General features: G+C 43.6%; 1 protein-coding gene and 3 long non-coding RNA genes across 4 annotated transcripts; 2 read left to right on the forward strand and 2 right to left on the reverse strand.

The window, feature by feature from the left end:
• Window positions 1-1,673: 1,673 nt before the first annotated feature.
• LOC145425916 (uncharacterized) lies at window positions 1,674-2,807 on the forward strand. Its single transcript, XR_013906682.1, has 3 exons — window positions 1,674-1,820; window positions 2,058-2,113; window positions 2,670-2,807. It is a non-coding gene; the product is annotated as an uncharacterized LOC145425916 (long non-coding RNA).
• A 4,470-nt stretch (window positions 2,808-7,277) lies between these two features.
• LOC145425920 (uncharacterized) lies at window positions 7,278-8,820 on the reverse strand. The gene is made up of 2 exons (XR_013906686.1): window positions 7,447-8,820; window positions 7,278-7,415 (listed from the first exon to the last, which is right to left on the reverse strand). It is a non-coding gene; the product is annotated as an uncharacterized LOC145425920 (long non-coding RNA).
• Window positions 8,819-9,355, forward strand: LOC145425917 (uncharacterized). Its single transcript, XR_013906683.1, has 3 exons — window positions 8,819-8,877; window positions 9,154-9,222; window positions 9,296-9,355. It is a non-coding gene; the product is annotated as an uncharacterized LOC145425917 (long non-coding RNA).
• A 3,256-nt stretch (window positions 9,356-12,611) lies between these two features.
• On the reverse strand, window positions 12,612-17,224 carry LOC113017951 (E3 ubiquitin-protein ligase TRIM21-like). Its single transcript, XM_026161039.2, has 2 exons — window positions 16,664-17,224; window positions 12,612-14,540 (listed from the first exon to the last, which is right to left on the reverse strand). The coding sequence occupies exon 2, from the start codon at window positions 14,529-14,531 to the stop codon at window positions 12,873-12,875; it is 1,659 nt and encodes a 552-aa protein (XP_026016824.2). The 5' UTR covers window positions 14,532-14,540; window positions 16,664-17,224; the 3' UTR covers window positions 12,612-12,872.
• Window positions 17,225-26,824: the final 9,600 nt, after the last annotated feature.

Raw genomic sequence — 26,824 nt, forward strand, 5'->3', positions numbered from 1 at the left:
GTCCTGGGGGGGGGCTGAATCTATGACTCCCCACACCCACTATAAGATCGTTACACGGAAAAACCTTTTGAATATAAGTGCACACAGGTGTGCATCAAGATGAACCGAATCAACCTGTTGGGACTGCAGGGAGGGCACTGGCTGCCTCGAGAGCGAAATGCCGTGACCTGTTATTGGAGATACAACATCAGGAAATCTTTATATGGTGTTAACCTGCTGTGCCCAGAAAATGGCACAGCTCATGGTGTGTTTGAAAAGCTGGGAAATCTAATATTGGATGCACTTAAGCTGCAACTGGGAACCAGCAAAGTAACACATTCACATTTAATGAAGTTTGGTGTGAGTGAGCAAGTATTTCACTGAGGCAATTCAGTTCAGGGGGATGTGTAGGCTGGGATATCATCCACGTAGGCTTCTAGTTGAACAGCGTTGACCAGCCTCATCAGGAATGTTGCTCGTTCACGTCTGCTAAATTTTTAAATCCAAAACTTCAATTATATTGTACGAAATGGTCAGGTGTGACAAAAGCATGTATGCATGATTACAGTTTTTACTGCCACGAGGACTGGACCGGATTCTGGACCGGAGTTTTTCCCATTTTGTGTTGTGTCTGTAGTCTTGCTGTGACTGTGTGTATTTTCTCACAGGCAGCTGTTGCGTCGGCCCTCGGAGGGATGTAAACACACACACAGATCACATGACTGAACTCCCGAGGTAGATAATATGGCCGCAAGCTAACAGCTAGCAGCTCCAGGTCCGGACGGCATACCGAAACTTTAACGGAGACGTGTCCAGGGTTACAGTATCTGTTGTTAACGTAGACAATGAGTCCCCCACCTCTGCTTTTTCCGCTGGGCTGCGTGTCCCTATCGGCTCTCACGGATGTGAAACCGCATAGGTCTACGTTAGCCTGCGGCGTTAGCTCGGTTAGCCACGTCTCCGTGAAGATAAACAAGCTGCACTCACGGTATAGTCTGTGGTTGTTCAGAGCGCACAGTTCGTCAATCTTATTCTGTAACGAGTTCACGTTGCCCATGATCACTGTCGGGATTGATGGTTTGAATCGCCTCCGGTGATCCGCTCTCCTCGCTCCAGCTTTGCAGCCTCTGTAGCTCCTCTTTAGCTCGGCCGGGATGTTGTGTCGCATGCCGGTCTGTCCCTTTGTTTTTAGTGCCAGCAGCTCCGCTCTCGAATAGATGAAGGAGCTGGTTCCAGAAGTTTTGAAAAGTGCATTATCCATCTTGTATCGCTATATCTAAGAGGTATAAGTAGAGGAAGGTGAAAAAAAGTTTGAAAAGCCTAGTCTAAAAAAGTTAAAGTTAACAAAAAAGGTGCGGTGTTGCAGAGCTACTTGGAAAGGCTGCCGTCACTCCAGCGCCATCTTTGATTTTGCTAGTGATGTGTCGGTCGCGAAGGAAACGCTCAGAGCCGACTCTTTGACTCTTTGGTGTGTGGTAGTAACAGGTAAATGAACATATTTTTTCTATTATTTGACTATAAATACACAAACAATACACACATGCTTTCATGCTTTCAATTGTGTAATTTAAGTGATCTAGTAGCTCTGTTTGGAAGTTCAGTTAAAGCTAGAAATGTGTTTTGGAGTTTGCACGTGCTTTGTGTCGTGGTCCTCGTGCCTCGCTGGCTCACTCTGTGTTTGGCAACATGTTTTGTTTCCTTTGCGCTCTCTCTCCTCTGCTGGGGCGGTGCTCATTACGGGGCCCGCCCCTGGCCCACGCACCTGTGCTCACCGTCACACCTGCAGCCGATCCCAGCTGATTTGGAGCACTATTTATGACGGCGGACCTGAACCTGTATCTGTGAGTTTGAGACTATCCCTAACCTGGACGTCTTTCTCTGTGTGTAATATATATCTATATTTTTCATGTAAGATAAGTTCTCTGCTAAACAATGTGAATGGGGACAGTTTATAATTGAATTATAGTATATAATTACATAATTATTAAGGAAAATTTATTTTTCCATGTAAAATGTTTAATCTAATGAGCTCTGGGGGGTTTGACACACTTTATACCTATTTTTTTGTTCCAAAACAGCAAAGCTGCAACCAGAATAAGATCTAGAAGACCCAGAGAACCCAGAGCAGCTACAGGTGAGATGATGGAGACGGACGATGTAGAAGGAGGGGAATTGAGATTGATAGTTGTTGTTGGTGGTGGTTTGGTGGCACTTGGTGAAATGGTGGTGGTGTCATAGACATCTGCAGGAGAGATGATAAAACTGGGTCATTGAATTTATTATAAGCTCAGCAGGTTTGCTTTAAACAGGAAGTGATGTCAGTGTTCTGACCTCTGACCCTCAGAAAGCTCTGAGGAGATGATCCAAACTCATCAGTAGCACACCAATACAGACCTTCATCAGACTGCTGCACGTTAATGGTGATGTTTTTCTCTGATTTAGGTCCAACAGGACGTCCATTAAAGTAGAAATAAGCTGCAGCTGTGCCACCAGTTTTCTTTTTACAGCGTAGCGTGACATCACTTCCTGTCCTCACGGGAAGTGCAGGGATCTCCAGGATCACTTCTTTATCTGAGGAAAAGACCCACAGAGTGATGTAGAGGTGGTATAACAGTCTGCTGTTAGTCTGATGAAATGAACGACTTCATTACCTGATACAGTGATGTTGACTTCTTCACTCTTCTCTCCAGCTTCACCTTCACACCAGTAAACTCCACTGATTGGCTCGCTTTGCTTATCAAGCAAACAGGATGAACCATTGAACCTCCCGAAGCCCCGCCCACCTGCTCCACATGACTCAGTCCCACTTCCTGTGTCCCTCTTCACCGTCCATCCATCAGAGCCCAGCTGACCGTCACATGTCAGAGACACTGAGGCTGCTGTGAAGAACTGCTGAAGGTTTGGACTGACGCTCAGAGAGACTGGAGGACAGACGGACAGTTTCTATCAGTGTTTACACTCAGTGTTTGTCCTGGACCATGGTGCACTTCATCTACTCACCTGCACAAACAGTCAGTGCAGACAGCAGCAGCACACACACACCTGCAACAGGAGGTCAGAGGTCATTTAAAGAAAGACTGAGGCTGCACAGTTTTTTTTTTTTGTTGTTGTTTTTTTTCTCTCAGGAAACTTTTTAATCTCCTGAAGTATCTGCCACAATCTAAGGAGCTTGGAAAGAAAAGCGTCTGGACTTCTTTGAGTTGCTTGAAGACGTTTCACCTCTCATCTGAGAAGCTTCTTCAGTTCTAGGATCAAACGGTGAAGAGACCCACATTTAAGCTCAGTGGGAGTTTCCCCCTGAGAGGGACAATGGACCCCCTGATGATCCTCTACCTAATCACATGAGCCAAGGTGTGGTAATGGGTGTGGGTCACAATCAGCCAGGGTTTTACTGCTACTACTTTGTACGTTCTTACTTTGAGTACATTTCCTAGTCTGTACTTTTTTTTTTTTTACTTTTACTTGAGTTAATAAGTTGAATCAGTACTTCATCTTTTACTGGAGTATTTTTGAACAGTAGTATTTGTACTTCTACTTAATTATGGAAGGTCTGTATTTTTGCCAGATCTGTGAGCCACGCAGATTAAACTACACAAACACCACCGTGCACTGTAACAGGAAGTTATAAAATACCACCGAGACAGCAACGCAGGTTAGCCTGTCTTTTCCTGTTTTCTATACATTTTTTGATCAGATGGCAATCAACGGTAAACATCACAGTGCACAGCATTGTAAACAATGGAGAGGGAACTGTGCATGGATGAGCTTTCATTCATGTGCAGAGAAGAAAGTGTGGGACTAAGAAGCCACCCTTCAAAAGCACAGTTTTTATTTTCAGATTTGCGGCCTGTTTCACTCCCACACTGCTGCTGTTTAAAGGTCATCATGTCAATGGGAATGGGAACTTTAACAGTCAAAACCGTCTGTGGTTGTTTGAATACACTCAGTCCTCTTAATGGAAAATTGGCTGTGAATAGAGGAAGTGAAGACTAGATAAAAGAGGGGACGCAGTCAGAGGACCCTGTGCTTCATGCAGTCAGAGGCTGTGGTTTCCTGACTGAAGAGATGTTTGATGAAAAGAGGTCAAGTCTCTTTTGTTCTTTTGGTCTTCATGTTACTGACACTTAGCTGGGCAGAAGGTTTAATCGCTGACTTAGTCCAGACTATATGGTGACTTTCCTGCAGGACTCCAGGTTAAACTGCTGAGGTGCTGAACCTCTGAGAGGTTTGCAGTGATGATGAGATCGATTTAAACCGAAAAACTTTCATCATGCATGTTTGAAACCATTTTCTATCACTCTTCATACATTTCAGTTAAAAGTGTGAGCTCCATTATTCAACATTAACATCACTTCTTGGTTCCTGCCCAACTTCACAGCCACCAATCAAATGAAACCAGAAAGACATAAGAAGGAGAATGAACTGTTCCTCTCGCCTTGACGAAACTTTTCAGAATTTTTACATGAACTTTAAAGTCAGTAGCTGCAAGCTTGTAACTGCTGAAAGGTTGTTTTCCTGCCATATTGTTTGTTGGAGCTGTGATAAATAAATCGATGATTTTAGTGTTTGACTCACCGAGGAGCAGAGAGACCGGTGCAGTCTTCATGTTGTCTGGATGACGACTGAACGTCAGTCTGAGCAGCAGAGAGACGCCTTCAGCTTCAGCACTTCCCCGTTAACAGTCTTCAGTACGTCACGCTGCTGCTCCATCACAAAGAGGCAGAGCAGCTTCTCCAGCAAACGTCAGTGAATGAGATGTTCCGTTGGGTAATTCAGCTCCGAATCTATAATCCTTTTAAAAAACAAATTCCCTTTTCCTACAAAATGTTAATTGAACTCACATGTAGTTATAAGGAAAAACAGACTGTATGTGTCCAAGTCCAAACTATAAATGTATATCATCACTTTAGCTCCATCTTTGTAGAAGTAGTCGGTTTAAATCTGGTTTTACTATCTTAGAAAACATTATGAGTTGCAGCACTTTATAATAACTAAGAAGCTGTAAAATTAAAGGTGTTGAGGTGGCAGGCAGGATGTAGGACCCAAACGCAGGACTAGTGATGTGTCCTGTGTGTCGAAGCTTCGAATCGTGCGTCGGGTAATCGCGGGGGCGTTTTTCTGAAGCGCGTATCGAGGCTTGCTTTGATTACGTATGCAGTGACGCTCGAGGCCTCGCGGGCAGTCCGTACCACGTAACTGATTCAGGGACTGGTTCACCGGTTCGCGCCAGATTCGAAATAACATGGGCAGGAAAACAGCTGATTCCCCATCACACCGTGTTGTGGAATTGGATTACGTACGTGCTACATAGTTACTTGTGCATTTCTTCTTCGATGGAACCAGCAAGGAAGAGATGTTTTTTTTAAATTTTGTCTCTCCTAATAAAGTATGCACACAGTAATAAATATCACAAATGATAAACACCAAAATATAAATAAACAACACTACACATCCTATAATCTGATTTCTGTCTTTTAGTTTATTAAAAAGTGAAGCACCAAACACTAGTTTGTGTCATTATCCAGATGTACATAAGGTTTACACATCATTATAATCAAAGAGCCCGCTTCTCTTGAATTGAGTAGTAGAACAAATGAATCATCACAATGCTTCGAACCATGAGTCGACCAATTGGATGGAAAGCTTCAGTTCATCATGAGGCTTCATCTCACCATCACTACGCAGGACCCAGAGACAGAATGATTAACTCAAGTGGCAGCTTTATTGCTGGAGAACACTCGAATAGAAATAGAAGAAAACAAAACTAGAAACTCAAAACTTAAGCCCAAACTAGAAACCCGGGAAAGTAGAAAATCAAACCAGGAAAGAGTGAACCAAAACATTACCAGAAGCACATAGAAAACAAAACACAGTACAGTGAGGGTACAACACAACAACTAACAGAGTGTTGAAAACAAGCAGTTCTTTGAATCTTTGGGCTGAAGGAAGGACAATACTCGGTGTATATATGCTCAATCAACAATCATTTATTTCGGTACAATTCACAAACAGAGCATTACAACGTCCGGACGGGAGAGATGCCTGCAGAGGTTCGACAGCATGTCTCAAAATGGTGGCAACTTTCACAGACTTTTATAGCTAATCCCAGCCCCCCTCTTTGTCATAAAAGCTGCATCTTCACATGTTTTTCTAATTCTTAGTGAGCCTGGCTCCTGACCTTGCCTCCCTGTCTTTCTGTGTGAAAGTGGAAGGGGGGTAAAGAATGTGGTTTTATCTCTTCTGCCCAGACACCTAGTCTCCCTCTTATGGCCTTCTTCACATGATTCAGCAGTAAAACATTCTCAAGGAAACAGTGTCAGACATTCACAGCTGATCAAGGATACAGAGTAATGCACATTTTGTCTAATGAACTACAAATGATTATGTTTCTTTTATTCAAGAGTATAATAGAGACTAAACTACATACATAGCACACCATTAGAACTAAAGGATAATATATGGCCTGCAGCTGTTAAGCTAATTTACTACATTGACTACTGGTCATAAAATGGCATATGTTTAACTACTAGTCTTTAACAACAAGAGAAACACAGGGCTTAAATACACAAGCAGAACTACGAGAAGATGGGGAATAGGTGGTAACACATCTGGGACAAATGAGGCCTAATGACAGAAGGGAAGCAAAACCAAGCACACTGCACACAGGACAGGGACTATCAAAATAAAACAGGAAACACATGAGGCACAGACTTGATACTGAACAGAGGGAACACAGAGCACAGGGACAGGATTGACAAACTGCAACATGAGACACGACTGAACAAGAAAATCAGCATGAAGACAGAACTAAACCTTGAGTAAACATGAGGGCTGCAGGAAGAAAACCCAAGTAGATTAGATTAGATTAGATTAGATGAAACTTTATTAATCCCTCGGGTGGGTTCCTCCAGGAAATTCAGTTTCCAGTAGCAAAGCACCGAAAGAAGTTGCATGTTACAGATACATTAAGGGGAATGAGAGTAAGGATATAAGCATAAATACACCACATATACACATATACACATATATAGATACAGAATATACAATATGGATAAATAGGATTGCTCATTTGAGTGAGTATATTTCACCGTTGCTTTCGTATACATGAAGCGGACATACCTGACTGGCTGTGATCTAATCCTGTTTACATAAAGTAAACCTGCTCCCGAGCAGGTTTACGCTTACGGATCTGTTGCTATGACAGCAAGTCCCGGATGAGCTTCGGAGAACCGAACGATCCAAGATCACGCGAAATCGTCAACAATCAAATCCAGCTAACTTACTTACCCCCTACCCACCTGGGGCCCGTTCTTCGTACCTCGCTAAGTAGGTTAGCCGGATTAGATTGTTGACGATTTCGCGTGATCCTGGATCAGTCGGTTCCCCGAAGCTCATCCGGGACTTGCTGTCATAGCAACAGAGCCGTAAGCGTAAACCTGCTCGGGAGCAGGTTTACTTTATGTAAACAGGATTAGATCGCGGCCACGCAGGTATGTCCGCTTCATTTATACGAAAGCAACAGCGATATTCCACCACTGTTTCACCATAAATAAATATTATCAATGTAACTAAAGACAATGCAGCACCTGATCCATTTATTGATTTCACACAGATACATACAGGTCATTTCCTAAAAAAGGGAAATGTACTATTAACATTCTATTACATGTATGTGATTATTACAGATGTAATTCATATTTCAGAGTAGTAATTGTAAATTACTTCGTGTAATCAAGATGAGAGACCACGGCTATAAAAGCGAAGGTGGATTTGGGAAGCCTGTCGCAGCCATGTCCTGTCCGTATACGCGAGCAGCCCATTGCGGAAGGTGCAAGATTGATAAGGAGAGTCCTCAGAATTCAGCGTATATTGCGGGATAGACAGGATCCTTTAGCTCAGCGCGACAGTGTGCTCATAGAGAGATATCGATATTCCCGTGAGGGTATTATTTACTTAACCAACTTGTTGACGAGGGGGTGCAGGACCACCACCTGTCTTTTTTTCCTCTGCCCTTTTCTTGGTTGCTGTTATGAACAAACTAACAGAGTATTACAGGCCAGTATTACCTTGCCAAGAGACGCAAAGCAATCTAAGAGATAAATATTACCATTCTGTAGAATACTCCTGTATTCCACTTTTACTTGTTCCCATGTTCTTGTGGGTCCTGTTGTGGCTCTAATGTGAAAGGGGATATAATATAACATATTATAATATAATATAGTGCCATATGATATTGGACAATATAGTGTCATATGATAGATCTACCCTACCGCCTACTGGTGTTGGCCAGAGGGGCCGATGGCGCGATATGGCAGCCTGGCTACAACCGTAGCTGCCTCCACCAGTGTGTGAATGTGGGAGTGAATGAATAGTGGTATTGTAAAGCGCTTTGGGTGCCTTGGAAAGCGCTATATAAATCCAATCCATTATTATTATTATTATTAAATTACCTACGAGTTTGATTTGTCAGCAACTTTCTGCCAGCCCTCTCTCCTTGCTTTTGCAGCCTTTGCAGTGTTCTCTTGCGTTTTAATTAAACTCTGAAACTCCTGAAATCCCTCACTCAAGAGTTCTTGCTCTGCTGCCGGAAAATACCGAGCACGCCCCTTCGACATTTTCGCCGACCAATCAGCGGGTTGCCGATCAATGTTTCTACTATCGATGCGTAGCCCCTTTTACGACGCCCAGTGATGTCACATTCCTGCGTCCAGCTGTAGTAATCGTCAACAGCAAGTGTGTTCGGGGAACCGGATTAGCGAGCTCACGGTTAGCGCGATGATTTGATCTTGGATGTGTCATTTGATCTTGGATGTAGTAAGCGACGTACGAAGAACGGGCCCCTGGCCTGTTGCCGGGTAACACTCTGCTGTTGTCTGGTTTCCAGAGGAGGCTGTCCAGGTGAGACACACATAGACAGGCTTATAAAAGTTTGGACTCTTTATTTGGACTCATTTCCAACAATGTCAGCCCCAATAAAGTTATGGATTATCTTGCATTAATAGGCTGCTGGTTTTCTTTACTCGTTTCAGGTGTTACCAGCAAAATAGTTGTTTAATCATCTGGAAATGTACCCAGATTTATTTATTTAGACAGAGATCTTGACCCCCCAATGTTCAATACAAAGTCACGCCGATGGTTACGTACCTGTGCGGTTTACCTGTGTGTGTGTTTCAGGACAGGAAGTGTGTACTGCACGTACTTACCTGTCAGCTCCATAACTGTGGTCTCCCTGGGAGACACCAGGTAAGTTTACAGGTAAAGTCTGGTTCACGTGTTTGTCGTGCTGTTGTTTATTTGTTTGTTTGGTTTCTATCAGCTCGGCCCAGCCTCCTCCTCCTGCTCCCATCATGCACCTGGGTGAGTGGGCTCTGAGCAGTGAGTCACGTGCTCATCGTCGTCTTTAAACTTTATTTTATCTTTAAAAATTTAAAATCGGGTCATGTTTTTATTCCTGAGGCTTTAACTGTGAAAGGGCACATCCTGTTTACATCCTGGTAACAGCTCCGTCTGCTCACACTTTACTGCTGAACTGGTTTGGGGGCGTGGCGTCAAACTGAGGGTTTTCTTCATATTTACAGTCGGTGTGAAAACGTCAGAAGGTTTGAGTGAAAAGAGAGAAAAAGATGTTTGTGAGGATTCACGTTGTGGATATCTGAGGTTATCAGAGTGTCAGGAAGGGAAACCTGAAGAAAGTCAAAGAGCCGCCCAGCACAGAACAAGCCTGTCAGAGCAAAGACTTCAAAGACTCTACAGGCTGCACAGGGACGCACTGTGAGCTCACAGAGCTCCACGTCTGCAGACACCTTCAGCCACACTGCTGAGGACGAAGACCTGCAGACTGAAACGTCCTGTGGTCAGAGGAGGTGAAACGAGAAGAAGATGCAGCTACAACCCAAAGAACAGCGTCCACACAGTGAAGCACGGTGGGGACGCTGTGGGGGGGTCACCACAGAGAGAAACAGGCGTCCTGCAGGACGTTTCCACAGGTCCGAGCCGTGAGTCTGCAGAGACATAACCTCTGTGTCTGTCTCAGGTGTGTGACGGGGACGCTGACGACTTCCTCCTCCACTTCCTGTTGTGTCTGTGCAGCAGCGATGTCATGATTCAGCTGCTCAGCCTCACCTGCAGGAAACACACCAACCTGACCAACCCTGACTGCAACCTTCAGTGTGTGTGTGTGTTTCAGAGGTGAGGAGGTTCACTCGAGGAGACAGAGTTCCTGACCAGACTGGCTCCTCCCCTTCAGCTCACCTGTCTCCACCTCGACCCTGACTGAGCTCCACCTGCTTCGTTCTGACTTCATCTGTTCTACGTGTTCGTACAAATAAAACTTTATTGTTCCTCCTGTCACATGGTATCTCACCTTCACTGACCCTAACGCTGGTGATCAGGGTCAGAGGTCACACGAAGCTCTCTGGGTTTAACCTCACACGAAAGGGGCGTCGCTGTCATCATCACAAAGGGGCCTATAACAGGTCATGTGACCCTTCTACAGGAAGTGATCCCTGTGAGTGGCGCCCACATCAGAGACGTTCTCAGATGGTGATTCATCAAACCTGCACCAGTAAAATCTGACAGTAGAAGGATGATGAGTGAAACTGGTTAATCTGGTGTTTGTGGCACAGAAGGTTTGACCTCCACTGTGTGACACGGGTCAGACTCCAGCTGGGCCTGCCGCTCTCAGCCTCACTCTGAGGAAGCCTACAGTCTGTCACAGTGGAAACTACACCGGGGGACCCCATCCTTGGGGTGGACCCATTTTTGTTTTAGCGTGTTTTGGGGTTTAAAAGCCACAGAGACGCGGTGCTTAGGAAAAATGCATTTCAGCTGTGCTGATGCTCCTGACACGTATAAGACTGGGGAAACCTGCATTCAGCTGGACCTGAAAAACACTATGTCCAGATAAACACAATCAACTTTTGGAGAAAAATAAAAGATTCTTCATCAGACTAACAACTAAAAACATGACACTTACCTTAACAGTATGGGCTACATCAAATATATTCAAGACCGACAACAACACTTCTCACTGCTGCTAATTTTAACAAAACTAAACAAAAAGTAGAAAAAGGCAATTCACCAAGTCTTGAAAAGTAAAACTGAAAAATAGAAACACAGAACAAAGCATCCATCCAGATCTTTAACACCAACAACATAAAATCTATCTTAATTAAATGGCCTAATTCTCCAATAAATGAGCAATAATAAAGTAAGAAAAAATAAGATATTCAATTTATGGACACTCAAATTAACAGAGCGACATTAAACGCACCTCATTGCCTGCCGTAGCGTTCTTCGCAGCTGCACTTCACCTCAAAGGTCGGTTAATACATCGGATTGAACTTAACCAAAGTCCAATTAAAGGAAAATAAATGTTTCTAACAAATACAATGAAGAAGATTAAAATAATTCACTGTCAGTTACTGTCGCTGTGAGTTTGACGAGGTCAGCTGCTTCATTTGGTTCTGCCTAAAGTTCTCTCAGTGATCCAGTGTTTATATGATAAGATACGTGTTTAATGCAGAGAGTTGGAATTACAAGTTGGTAAGAAGCTTTTTAACAAAGGTTTGATTTAAGCTTTAAGTTCAAAGGTGAAAGAAATTTCACCTTTGATGAAGGAAGATCAAGGCTAACAAGGACATAGGTCAAAGGTCAAAATAAGGTAAGGTGAGAAAATATAATAGATATATATAATCAATCAATAAGGTGAAAATATCAGATAAAAGGGTTTTTTTGGTTATAAGGAATAAAGAGGTCAAAGGTCAAAACAAGAGTACTGTTAAATTAAAATTAAAAGGTCAAAGGTCAGATTAAACAGGTTACACAGAAAGGATCGGCAAAACTTAAACAAGGATAAAGAAATAATACATTAAACAAGGAAATAAATTAAAAGTCTGAGTTAATGAGAAATTAAACGTTTAAATCAGGTTAAGAGTTAAATTTTAAGCTTTTCTTAGTTAAACTAAATAAAATAATCAGAATAAACGATTGGAGGAAAAAAGCAAAGATGTTGTGATCAAATAGTTTGTACGGCAGAAAGAAAAACATGTTTCAGTAGATTGTATGTTGGAAACCACAGTAGACACAGTAGACTCAAATCATTGTTACTGAGGAATTCTGCCTTAAACAGTAAAGTGCTCTTTAACAGTGTGTGTGTGTGTCTGCAGCTGTTCTTTGTGTTGTTGCTGCATCGTTGCCTCAGGGGGAAAGTTGTGTGTGTGTTATGCAGACTAGCAGAGACTGCAGCTGTCAGCAGCCACACACACTTTCTATTCTTCAAATCAAATCACAGTGAAACATGTTCACTGACAGCTCAGCTTCAGCATCGTCTTCATGCTGTGACTGCAGCCGTTCAACTCTGTTTGTCTTTAACCCAAATCATCACAACATGCAAATATAATCATCAAAATGATGTGACTGGAAGGATGCAGCAGTCTGTGCTCCACCTTTCTCCTCCACACCTGCAGGTGGAGAACATGGATGCATGAATCTCTACAGAGTTCTTTGAATATTATCCGTCTCATCAGTTTTCAGTGAACAAAACTCCTCACAGAGCCAAAATAAGCAGTTTGTATCCAACATAACTCAGCTGGACTCTGATGCTCCGTATAACAGCCACACATGAGTCTGGATTCACTCAAAGCATTGAACAAACTTTATTGGAAATGAAGCTTTTGGACATTTGTTCTCTGATATTTGCTCTTCAGCTCGAGTCTCCATCAGTGGGAACATTTCCTGATTCAACTTTTCTTCTGTTCAAATCAAACTCCATGAGAATCAAAGTGTGAATCAGAGTCCTGATGATCAGATTCTATAGAAACATGGAGACTGTAGAGGATTTACACTCAATATGTTCATTTGTTCCCTTCAAGAAAAATCAATCATGCATCCAATTAAATCAGTCGTTGATCAGTTTGATTGACAGGACAGATGATCAGAGGTGCAGAGTTTTTACCTCCATCATTGGTACAGGGATTGAAGTATGGGTGGAGTTTGTGAGTGAAGGAGCAGCCAGTAAAGGAGTAGATCAGAGCTGCAGCACCTACATCATAAAAGGAGACCAGACCCTCCTCATAATCCACAAACACCCCCACCTTCTCAGGACCAGGATGAAGACAGAGACGGACTGAAGGACCAGCAAGAGCTTTGTACTCATTTCCATTTCTCAGCCACACAGTCCAGAAACCATCCTGAGGACTCGCTGTGATTCGTCCCTTCCTGTTGATCGACTCTGTGGCCACTCCTAAAGTCCACTCAGTCTTTCCTTTAACCTGAACCTCAAAGTAAAATCTGCCTGAAGAGAAACTCTGCTCTCCTAAAACACAATGACACTTAGAAAATCTCTCTGGGTTGTCTGGAAGTTTCTTCCTCACATCACCACAGTACACTTGTTTTCCATCATCAGACAGGATGAGTTTAGGATGAGCTGTATCAGGATCCAGAGTCACATCCACCTCATGCTGCTGCACCCTCTGCAGCTCAGCCTCAAACAGCTTCTTCTTCATGGGTTTCCAGACTGTCTCCTCCAGCTGAGCCACAGCTCTCCCCACAGTCCCCTCATATGATGGTGGATGAACTCTGACCTCTGTCCAGTCCTTGCTGGGTGGAGCAGCTTTCAGGGAGGAGAAGCTTTGGAGGAGGTGGAGGTGGTCTTCAGAGCGTGAGAGCTGCTCCACCTCAGAGCTTCTCTCCATCAGCTCAGAGATTTCCTGTTCCAGATCTTTGATGAGACCTTCAGCCTGTTTCTCTGTAGCTTCCTGTTTGTCTTCGATCTCCTTCATGAGCTCCTTCAGGCGTCTCTCAACAGACTCCATCAGAGCCGTGAGGACCTGAACACCTTCTGCTTTCTGTCTGTCTGCAGCATCTTTACTCATCTTCACCGACTCTGTGATCTCCTGAATCTTCAGTCGTCTCTTCTGGATCATCTGCTGAATCTCAGCCTCTGTCTTCTCCAGCTCTGCCTTCTTTCCTTCATATTCTTCTCTCAGAGGAACAAACTCGTGGTTCTTGTGGTCTAAAACAGAGCAGAGCATGCAGACACATGTCTGGTCGGTCTTACAGAACAGCTGCAGAAGGTTATCGTGCTTCGTGCACATCCTGCCTTCCAGGTTCTCCACAGCATCAACCAGCTGATGTCTTTTCAGACGTTTCACTGTCAGATGAGGCTCCAGGTGAGTCTGACAGTAGGAGGTCTGACACACCAGGCAGGACTTCAGGGCCTTCAGTCTGGTTCCAGTGCAGACGTCACAGGGAACTTCTCCTGGTTTGGCAGCTTGTTGCTCTGAGCTGCTGCTGCTGGCTTTCTGCTGAGCTTCACGTCTGAACTGAGCAACCATCTCAGAGAACAAAGTGTTGATCTTCAGCTGAGGTCGAGTGTAGAAAGTCTCTTTACACATGGGACACTGACAGCTCTGATTCATGTCCCAGTGCTGACTGATGCAGGTTTTGCAGAAGTTGTGTCCACATGATGTAGTGACTGGATCAGTGAACACATCCAGACAGATGGAGCACAGAAACTGATCTTCAGATCGCAGATTGCTGGCAGCAGACATGTCTGCACTCTGAGGGAGAAAGAAGAGAAACATTTGATTCAAAATTCACTTTAAATTTCATTTTTACAAAGAGAGAAACAAGCGTCAGTAGTCTGAGGAGCTTGGAGAGAAAAGCGTCTGGACTTCTTTGAGTTTCTACTCATCACAGAAGCTTCTTCACCTCATCCTCAACACGGACCAAGGAATGAATACTGCACTTTTGGAAGAACTCCCTCCCCTGCAGCCTCTTATCGTCAAAGGGACGGAGGTGGAGAGGGCAAACAGCCACAGATTCCTGGGACTGCAGGTTACATCAGACCTGAGCTGGACTCTCAACACTACAGCAACTGTGAAAAAAGCCCAGCAAAGGCTTTATTTCATTCGGCTGCTCAGGAAAGCTGGCATGAACCACCACCCTCTCACCCAGGCCTGCAGAGGACTGATAGACAGCATCCTCACCGCAGGCATCACTGTCTGGTATGGAAACACTACACAGACAGAGAGGAAGGCTCTGCAGAGTCAGAAAGTCTGCAGAGAGGATTATGGGAACAACACTTGCATCCATGGACCTGCACATACAAAGCTGCACATACAATCTCAGACACAACAGAGCGGACAGCAGCATCACACACAGAACACGATTCTTCAACAGCTTCTTCCCCACAACTGTCAGACTGACGGCAAACAAAAACACACTGAACACTTAAAATAACACAGCACTACTTAACCTCACTTTGAATGTATCATCGGTTCACTGACCATCGGGCAATACACTCACAACAGACTTGTGAAACAGATCTGTGGAACAAATGTGCAATACTGTGAGTGCGATAAGAGGTAGAGAACTACACACTCTCTGTACATTTTCTTCTTTTTCTTTGTATATAGAAAATAGTACGACTACCCTACTCCGGACTTCATTTCTATCCTTCTGCTTTTTCTGTCTTTATATTGTTAAAGTGTGATTTGACTTGGAAAGCTCTGCACAAGTATTCCACTGTGCATGGACTGTTGGTCCTGTGTGCAAATGTCAAAATAAAAATCTTGAACCTTCAGTTGTCAGAGTAACTGGTGGAGACCCAGCAACACACTCAGACACAAACTGGTTCATCTGAAACACAAACTGAACAACGTCGTGTCTGCTGTACAGTGCAGCGTCCAGATGAACAGGATCAACAGGATGAACATCTTTTTAACAGTCGTTACAAAGATGTGAAGTTGTTTGGCTGACACAGACAAACAGTATCCCACATTCTTGATTTTTAGCTCACAAACACGTCTTATAAGGACTTATTGATCCTGAAATGTTGGAGGTTTTAGCTCTTTAAACAGTAAAGTTACATGAGGATACAGATAATTATCAGGAAAATGTCCTCGGTTTGTTAAAATGATCCCGTCCGATAACACACGAGAACAATAAATGTATAATTTTCTGTTGTAACCCACAAACTGAACGGTCACACTCATCTTTCATGTTGTCACTAAAACATCACTCCTTCCACGTCTAGTTGGTCGTGATGGAGGCGGAGTGCGTTGGGTCCGCTTTCCCTGCCCAGCCGATGTTCCTGACGCAGGGAAACAGATCCTGTTGGGGATCCCTACCTTGGCACAACACCTGCCATGGTCTTTGCACACTCACCACAGTAAATGCATCATGTTGTCAGCTTTACAGTATCATAGTCAGAGAAACTGGTCAGGCCGCTCTCTCTCCACAGAGCTTTTCTTCAAATTCTTTAATTCTCTCTCGCTTTTGCAACTTTGTACTTTTGTGTTACTCGCAGCAACAACTCCACCTCATTGTTAGTCCATTTTAAAACTCGGTGCTTTTCCTCCACCTCTGCTGCGACGTTTCAAACAGCTGGAAAGTGAATAAGCGGCAGACAGAAATGAGACCGGTCGAATCATCTTGCGTTTCACGCATGCGCAGGACTGGAACGTAAGCGTTTTCAGCCGTCTTAATGTGGACGCACAACTCTGTGAAAACGACTGAAAACACTAGTGTGGACGCGGAGCGCTGTTTTCAAATCTATCCGGGCGAGTGTGGACGTAGCCTAAGTGGCACCATGGAGAAATGAGGTGGCGCTCTAGACCCTGATGAAGTGAACAGAGTGAAGATTTGTGTAGAAGCAGGAAGTGTGATCAGCTGCACTCACCACTGTTGCTGAGAGGAACCTGATGGACTCCAGTGAATCTTCTTTTAGAGACAAACAGGACTCGACTGCAGCTCTGCTGCTGCTCTCTCACACTTTCACTTCTGCAAAATGACGTTGAGCTTCTTGTTTTTCAGCTGTTGCTCCGCCTCTTCTTGCCTCTCCCTTTACAGGAATCAGCCGGTCTGTACTCAGTGACTGTGTGCAGCGGGTGGGAGGAGTGAGGAGTGGTGTGTGGGTTCACACAGTAATGACGGCCTCAGGTGATCAGGAGAAACTCACCTGGATTTCCTTTTTCCACAGCAGACTGAGAGCTTCAGGTGGACCCTGAAGGAGGTCTCAGACACAGGTGGTAAAAGTACACACAGTGTGTACTGAAGTAGAAGTACTACTGTTAAAAATACTCCAAGTACTGTTTCAACTTCTTTACTCAAGTAAAAGTAAAAAGTACTGGCTGTGAAATGAGAGTAAAAAGAGCTGATTGAAGAACATTTCTAACACGTGTTTATACAAAGCTAACTGAACCATGTGCTGCATCAACGTGATAATAAAATAATATTATTCACTTTGTTTCTGTCTAAATTTGAATTCTAATAAATATTTTAGCTTGAAATAAGTGAAAAAAAATCTGCCAATGGAACAAGTTAAAACTCTCTATTTTTTCTCTGGTTTCAAGATGCTTGTCGGGGCCTGGAGCCTGGGGCTCGCTCGGGCCATTTCGGAGGTGGGGTGCCCCCGGCCTCTCGGCCTGGGGCTCGGTCACTCAGGCGCAGCTGGCTCACGGGCGCGTCACTGCAACCCCCCCCCCCCCTGGCTTCTGCTCCGCGGCTGCTGAATGAGCCCTCATCTGGGACTCTCCTCAGCTCTTACTGGGACAGTGGCACAGCTGCCCCTCTGTTGGTCTTCCTTGGTCTCTTGTGTTCTGGGGGCCTCTGGATGTCTGGAGTTTTGATCTCCTCCATACCTGCTTCATGCCCTGGAGGACGGGGCTGTGGCCCCCCCACACCCTCTAGCAGATCATTACATGAAGGAACCTTTTAAAAACAAGCGTGTCCATGCTCACAGGTGTACACACGGGTGATCACACACACAAACTACACCCTTTTTGGCTCCTACCTCAAAGCACACTGTGTTCTGTTGATCTTATGTGCTGCACAATAATGTTTAACATTTAGTATTAACTGTTATATTCCCATTGTTATGGATTCAAATATTGGGGATGGAAAATGGTCTATTTTTCCTTTTCATTTCTTTTTAGGTAGAAATTCTGAAATTACACGAACCTGCTCTCAACTCAGGCATTTTAGACTAAACCAACTTCAGAATTCTCAAAAGAACCTCAAACCTATTTTCAGCTCTGGAGACCAGAGTCACTGAATAGGAGACTTGGATTTGCACCCTTTAAAAATGTGTAGCTAGTGTTAGTGTGTTTATTTAGGAATCACAAGCCAAAACACTTTATTTATGACTATTGTTTTTTAATGCATTGGATGATTAAAAAATCGGCGTGTACATGGATCTCTTCCATTCAGAAATCCACATGGCTGCAGCCAACTTCCCAGGAGAGAGTAACCTGTCCTAGCAGTTTTATATCAGGACCAGTTAAAACTGGTGGGGTTGACCTGCTTGTTTTGCAGGCCCTAATTCTTTTATATCGATACGTCTGCAGGTTTCTAAGTAGTTGTTCAGTAAGTAAAAAACTACAGATTCTACTAATCACAACATTAAACCCAACATTAGCAGGTTCCCATAGCCAGTGCTGGCGAAGGTAGGTTAGGCCCAATCAGCTCTTACTGGCTAAGTAAAACAGAGACATTTAAAAAGCAATCAGAGTTAATGAACCATCAAACCACCGAGATCACTGGATTAAAGTTAGGCGACTTTGGCAATATCAGCTGCTGAGTGAGCAACCTGAAAAATCTGTTTAGTAAACATTACAGTCGTTTGAGTCCCGCTCGTCTAAATCGCCATCAGAAAATTAACAAAGCGTACAGGAAATGAGGAAAATCCGACGTTAATTCTGAAAAACCAACTATCTTCAGTCATTTAGTTAGACTCAGTCAATCTGGTCTGAACAGAGGAAGTGATGATTACAACAGGCAGATAAGGAGAACATGTGGTACATGCAGCTAGGAGCCGTGGTTTCCTGAGTAAAAGTTAATGTTTGATGAAAACAGGTCACTTTCCTCTCTTACAGACACGACATGAAGCTTCAGCTCTGTGAGTCAGTCCAGATTACAGGACAGAGAAACGCAGAGTTAAACTTCTAAATTTTAAAGAGTTTATGCAGTTGAAACAGTTTTCTGTCATTTGCTGTATCTTCATACACTCGAGTTAAATATGAGGTGCTTACAGGAAATACACTACTTGATTTGTGTCCAAACACACAAACAAATATCAGATACAACCAGCCTTAGATAAACAAAAGAAGTAGTGATCACTTCTTCTCACCAAGGAAAACAAAACCAACATATCTGAACAGATTTCATGTGAGAGAAACTATCAGCGAGAGCTTCCAGCTGCTGAAAATAGGCTCTTTACCTTTGACCTTTAGTGTGTGTTGGAGCTGTGATAAAGAATTGAAGAAGGGAGGGTTTGACTCACCGAGGAGCAGAGCGACAGATGAAGTCGGCATGTTGTCATGTTGGAGACCGACAGCAGAGTGATACCTTCAGCTTCACCACTTCCCTGTTAACATCATCAGCTCGTCACGCTGCTGCTTCTCCACAAGGACGAGCTGTTTCTAATACACTCGTCTTCACCAGAATCAGAGAAACTTTATTGATCTCAGAGGGAAACTGAGTTATCATAGCAGCAAATATACAAGAAACAACATAAAATGAGTGTAGAAACAGAGATATGATAACAAAACTATTAAGATACACAGATGAATACAGAGACATGGGACTAAATATAAATATACATATGAACGTGGAAAGACAAGCATACAGTCCTGTGTGGACATAAATTATATGTGCAGTTTGCTAATACTGCAGTTTATGCAGTCTATGAACAGCTCAATGCTCCTTCTGAGAACAGGAAATAACAAAGAGAATACAACTTTATTTATACAGCACATTTAAAACCAGCAGTACCCCAAAGTGTTTTACAGTAATACGATCATTTATAGGAGGGAAACATTAAAAGCCAATAAAGACACCAACAGGTGGAGCGCACTAATTTGCTGCAGTGCAGTGAAAATATGTAAAAGAAAATACAAACACAACTCGACTAGGAGATTATTCAACAATAAAATAAAATAATTAAAACTACATAAAAGAACATTTACAGGATACAGACAATAACTAAGGAAGGCTAGATTGAGTAAATCTTTTTATTAAATTATGACCCCTGTGACTACCTGTAAGCTTCTCACTGGGAAGCTGCAGTTTCAGATCGCTATGAAAGTCCCGTGACCGACTGTCACTGCAAGGCTGCTGAGCTTGAACAACTGCCTTTACAAACCCAGTTACACAAGATCTGGGGGTTTCGTAAATTATAAATAACAACAGAAAGAACTGTTTCGCAAATCTCAGATTTCATTTTTATTCACAATAGTATGCAGAAGTCATTTAGAAAAAGACTGAGGTTGTGATCAGGAAGATTTTTCATTTCATGAAGTTTCTGCATCTATAACCAGAAATGGTGGAATTATGTAAAAACATACAGAAAAATGTGTCAGTGCTTCTTTAATTACCTTATTAAGCAGAGAAGACATCAGATCATCTTTTTTTAATGGAGTGTTCGCCCAGGGTGCCAAACAGGCTAGCCTCTGCCTATTACTAAAAACATAAATAAAAACATTTAAGTTTGTGGTTTTAAGGTGAAAAAATGTGTAAATTTTCAAGGGGTATGAAGACTTTTTCAAGCCGTCCTAATCCCACAGATGATCTTCTGTAAGGGAAGTGAGTCTGGAATCAATGAGGCAACTAGAAAAATTTGCATTTCCTGCGAAAATGCAGTGTGGATGCTTTAAAGCTGAAGCTGTCTGCTGAAAAAAGTTGAAAAAAAAAAATGCTGCCCTGAGCAGGATTCGAACCTGGCCGTTCTAGTCTCAAGGAAGCTACTCATCTCACTGCACCAAACTCTTTCTCACAAAGAAGAGGTGGAGAGACTGACAATTCTGCTGAAATGAGCAGAAGCTGCAGAGAATTGAGGTGAAAAGAGGTGAAAAGGCTAAAACTTTGCAGAAAAGAAATGAATCAGCAGAATTTGTGCTCAAAAGAGGTTTTTTTCTGAAAACAGCTGAGATTTGTGCTAATAAGAGGTGAAAACGCTGAAAAATTTGCAGAAGAGGTGAATAAGCAGAATTTGAGCAGAAAAGAGGTGAGAATTCTGAAAATTGTGCTGAAAAGAGTTCAATCAGCAGAATTTCTGCTGAAAAGAGGTGAATGAGCAGAATTTCTGCTGAAGAGGTTTTTGCTGAAAACAGCTGAAAAAGCTGGGATTTGTGCTGAAAAGTTGTGAAAAAACTGAAAATTCTGCTGAAAAGGGATCAAAAAGCTGAAATTTGTGTTGAAAAGAGTTAAAAAAGTTTAACTGTTAACTGAAAGAAATGTTGCCATAAGCGGGATTTGAACCCGGGCCTCCCAGTCTGAGAACGGATGCTCATCTCACTGAGCTAAAACACAGCTCAGCCCGGCGAGCAGAAATAAGTGACCACATTGATAATGTGTTCCATTCATTTCAATGGGCAAAAATATTGCAAAAAAAAATTCAATATCTCAAAAAGTATAGAAGTTATGAGCACCAAAAGATATATCCGGCATTAGCAAAAAATAGCAGAATAGTTTAAAATTTGAACGGTGAAAATCGGCTGAAAATTGTGGAAGTAGTTAAGTGCCAAAAAGTGTACGGAAGCAACTAGAATAATAAAGTATAAAGATTAAAGAGAAACAGGAACTCAATAGTGTGGATGCTTAAAGCATCCACACAATTAAACACCTGGTTGGTGGCAGAGCCTGTGGTGTGGATGGGATTCACTCTGAGTTCCTGAATGCTCTCGATGTTGTAGGGCTCACTTGGTTGACAGGCCTTTGCAACGTTGCATATCTGGGGCCCTTGACTCTCAGACTCGGGTAGTGGTCCCCGTATTTAAATATTGGGGAGTGAAGGGTGTGCTCAGACTGTAAGGGGATCACACAACCTCAAAGTACAAATTTTGACCGAATTTTTCTTCCTTTCAGCTGATTGGTTAACGTCATGTCAATCACAAATTTAACAATCCAATGAGAGAACAGATAGGTTTGGCTGTTGGAGGGGTGCTTTACTGAGCTTCAGGTCCTGGAGGTAGTTCATTCTTATGGTTCTTATGGGCTAAAATTGTTGGTTCTTCAGCCTAATTATTATTAGGCTGGTAACAATAATAATTATTGTTATTATTAGTTTTCTTTTCTTTCTTTAAAAAAAAAACCCAAATCTTTTTTGCACACACACCAATTTGCATCTATAGATGCACAAACATAAATGTTTTAGATATTTTGGTTTACAAGGTTACAAAACTCAGTTCACAACTAGTTGGTCAGATTTATAAGTACAAAATATTTATGACCACAATTTGAGCCCATAGATGTGTGTGGAGAATCAGTTTGTGTTGAACATGTTTCAATTTCACGAATCCTCACAGTCAAGGGAGGAGGAGACAGGGAGGCAGGAACCAATGAGAGACAAGGAGGAAACTGAAAAGAAGAAAATAAAGAAGAGTGAAATAAATGAGACAAGGAGAGAGTAGGCAACGAAGGAGGAGTGAAGGATGAAGGAAACTTTGAGACAAGAAGATAGAGGCAACATAGGAGGAGGCAGGAGATAAAGTGAAAGAAGAGAAGGGTAAAAAGAGTAAAGAAGCGATGAAGGAGACATACATAGAGGAGGAAGGAACAATGAGACTGGAGAAGTAAGAATGTGAGAGTGGGGAAGACATGGTGGAAGGAGGGAGGAGACAAGGAGGCAAGATGAAAGGAGACACATAAAGGGAACAGAAATAAAGAAAGTTAATTTTGGACAATTTATGCCTTTATTTTCAATCATGTGACTCCGACGCCCTCTGCTGGTCAGTGCTAACGTCACACAGCTCACAGAAGAAACATTTCCCTTTGTTTGCACTCAGGTTTATTTCTGATGTCATCACTCATCTCTGTGTCTGATAGAAGAGACAGGTTACTGTTAATGTTTGTCTGACTGACACAATAAAGCCTAAACATTTATTCTTTACTGACTTTAGTCACTTTGAATCAATAACCAGGATCCATTTACCTGACTTTACCTGTTTAAACTCATTCGTGCCTTTAATGCTACATGGAATATACAAAGGAGCACGAGGAAGATGAGGAGAGGACTGAACAGCGCTTGCCTTGCCTGAAGATCATTACCTCTCCTCACCAGCAAGTCTGCAGCTCTGACCTCAGTTTCCATCATTCATTTTCCATTTGATCTTCTTCTTTTGTGGTGTCTGTAGGCCCCAAAGACCTGGGCCTTCGCATGATGTGCCCAGTCACGCCACCCAGGTCTCACTGTCATTGTCCACATGAGCTCTAAAGTCTCCAAAGATTCACTGGATGAAGAACCCTTGAGTACCCCACCCAGTGACCCCCAACAGACTGGCTGCTCTCAACTGTTGTTTGGTGCATAAATACAAACCACAGTCAGGATTTGTTCACTTTCTAAAGATGAATTCATTTGTTCATGATTCTCTGGACCTCTGTGGTTAGTCCACATACAGGTACGCCCAGCCTACCTTCGTTCTCACCTGTGTGGCGACGTCAGTGTTGTTGTGTATGAGTGAGTGAAGGACTGAGTTTGAGTTTCTGAACTCAGATTATTTGTAATTTTTTTTTTACTGAGAATGTTTAGAGACAGTCTGAATGTCTGAGAACAAAATGCTTTTGTTCATTTGTCCATTTTTGAAATTGAGGTGCTGCGATAGTCCAAAGCCGAGACCCTAACATTGAATGAAATGTGTTGGTGGGATTTCAGAGAGCTGTGCATAACGTAGATAAACGTCAGTGAGCTGAAGCAGCACTGTGAAGAAGATCACGTTTTTCAGTAGTCTTGAGATCAATGTCTCATGGAGGCTTCACCTGTTCACCTGTAATGACCTACGCCTGTATTCACACCTCTGCTCGTGTGATGACTCACATGATCAATATTCGGTCAATGACCTTCAGGACAGAGGTTAGTGTCACAGTTTCAATGTAGAAACAGACACAGTTACTCTTAATGACCTCTTTGCAGATATAAATATTTAGTTCTCTTCCTCTGGTTCTGTTTTTATCTCACATTTACATCACCTGTCAGAAAACAGGTAAACGTGTACTTGTTAAACAACTTCTAGTCTCAGGTGTAATCAGCTAAATCAGCTGCTTCACCCAGAAGAACTGATGTAGTGTCTGATAGACTTCATACTTCTGTGTTTCTTTCATAGAAGTTGAACCAAAACCAGAACGGCCAGAAAAACCACAGCAGCCATGACTGTGATGATGAAGGAGGAGGAAGAAGAAAGAGCTGGAGGAGGAGAATAGGTGGTGTGAGTGTTTGTTGTTGTAACGGAGGCTGTGGTTGGAGGACCTGCAGGAGACATGATAAAGCTAAGTTCAGTCAGTTTATGATCAGTTCAGCAGATTGTCTTTATACAGGAAGTGATGTCAGTGTTATGACCTTTGACCCTCAGAAAACTCTGAGGAGATGATCCAAATTCATCAGTAGAGACCTTCATCAGACTGCTGCACATTAATCATGATGCTCTGTTTTGGTTAGTTGTCCATTAAAGTAGAAATAAGCAGTGACTATGCCACCAGTTTTGTCTTTGCAGTGTAGAGTGACATCACTTCCTGTCTTTTCAGGAAGTGTCAGGATGTCCAGGATCCTTTCTTTATATAAAAATTAAAACAGCGTGCTGTTATTCTGATGATTAAATGAACGTGTCATGAGGGCCAGAACTGAGCAGAACCCTGGAGGAGAAACAGGGTTTAACAACATTTATTGGTCTAGCACAGGTTAACTTGGGAAATTGGGCTGGAAGGGTAACTGGAGCGTGACAGCTTAGGTCTAGCTGTCAGGAGAACGGAGTTAGAAGAAGGGGAAACACTGGAGAGGGTAAGTTTAGCTGTATTTATAGCTCACTGGGAGTTGGAGTGAAAAACGCTTTGAGGGAGGGGCAGTGTGAGTCCAGGTGAGTTGGATGGTGTGAGCTGGCTGATCTACGTTCCACAGGTTTGGATGGAGCGGGATGGCAGGCCGGTGAGGCACGGAGAGATTTCCAGAGTGAAGGTAAGTTGTTCGAGGTCCAAGGGATGAGCTTAAGGTAGAGTAAGAGACGTGGAAAACTAAGGCACACGAGAACAAGGGAAGCAAAGCCAGCTCCAACATGGAGTAGCTGACTAACTGGTGGAGAAGGAACGTCAGTGTGAGGCTTAAATATCTCCAGCCTGATTGCCAAAAATCAGCTCCAGGTGAGTGGAGCAGATGAAGAGATTATGGGCCTGCTTGGGGCGGATATGAAAGAGGTTCAAGAACCTGGTGGAAATTTGCAGCCACTCACCTCGATTGTAACGGAATGACACACCAGTAAACTCCACTGATTTGTTGTTTGTTTGAGTTGATGCTCCCCACTGACGGGACAGGTGAGGCTCACGTCTGGTTCTCAGCTGCTCTGGTTCCTGCTCTGCTGGGATTGGCTGATGCTCAGTGGGAGGGGCTTCAGAGACCTCTCAGGGTCAGAGGTCACATCAGAGTCTTCCCTCGTGGGCAGAGCCAGGTCAGTAGCACCTGTCAGGTGTATATATTTACCTGCCACAGGTGAGTCACAGGTGAGTCACGTGCTCATCGTCGTCTTTAAACTTTATTTTATCTTTAAAAATGTAAGATCGGGTCATGTTTTTATTCCTGAGGCTTTAACTGTGAAAGGGCACATCCTGTTTACATCCTGGTAACAGCTCCGTCTGCTCACACTTTACTGCTGAACTGGTTTGGGGGCGTGGCGTCAAACTGAGGGTTTTCTTCATATTTACAGTCGGTGTGAAAACGTCAGAAGGTTTGAGTGAAAAGAGAGAAACAGATGTTTGTGAGGATTCACGTTGTGGATATCTGAGGTTATCAGAGTGTCAGGAAGGGAAACCTGAAGAAAGTCAAAGAGCCGCCCAGCACAGAACAAGCCTGTCAGAGCAAAGACTTCAAAGACTCTACAGGCTGCACAGGGACGCACTGTGAGCTCACAGAGCTCCACGTCTGCAGACACCTTCAGCCACACTGCTGAGGACGAAGACCTGCAGACTGAAACGTCCTGTGGAGGTGAAACGAGAAGAAGATGCAGCTACAACCCAAAGAACAGCGTCCACACAGTGAAGCACGGTGGGGACGCTGTGGGGGGGCCACCACAGAGAGAAACAGGCGTCCTGCAGGACGTTTCCACAGGGCCGAGCCGTGAGTCTGCAGAGACATAACCTCTGTGTCTGTCTCAGGTGTGTGACGGGGACGCTGACGACTTCCTCCTCCACTTCCTGTTGTGTCTGTGCAGCAGCGATGTCATGATTCGGCTGCTCAGCCTCACCTGCAGGAAACACACCAACCAGAGACCAGAAGATAACCCCACCCTCACCACCCTGACTGCAACCTTCAGAGTCGTGTGTGTGTGTTTCAGAGGTGAGGAGGTTCACTCGAGGAAACAGAGTTCCTGACCAGACTGGCTCCTCCCCTTCAGCTCACCTGTCTGCACCTCCACCCTGACTGAGCTCCACCTGCTTCGTTCTGACTTCATCTGTTCTACGTGTACGTACAAATAAAACTTTATTGTTCCTCCTGTCACACGGTATCTCACCTTCACTGACCCTAACGCTGGTGATCAGGGTCAGAGGTCACACGAAGCTCTCTGGGTTTAACCTCACACGAAAGGGGCGTCGCTGTCATCATCACAAAGGGGCCTATAACAGGTCATGTGACCCTTCTACAGGAAGTGATCCCTGTGAGTGGCGCCCACATCAGAGACGTTCTCAGATGGTGATTCATCAAACCTGCACCAGTAAAATCTGACAGTAGAAGGATGATGAGTGAAACTGGTTAATCTGGTGTTTGTGGCACAGAAGGTTTGACCTCCACTGTGTGACACGGGTCAGACTCCAGCTGGGCCTGCCGCTCTCAGCCTCACTCTGAGGAAGCCTACAGAAGCAAATA

Source organism: Astatotilapia calliptera, chromosome 3 (genome assembly GCF_964374335.1).
Source record: "Astatotilapia calliptera chromosome 3, fAstCal68.1, whole genome shotgun sequence".
Classification (NCBI taxonomy): Eukaryota; Metazoa; Chordata; class Actinopteri; order Cichliformes; family Cichlidae; genus Astatotilapia; species Astatotilapia calliptera.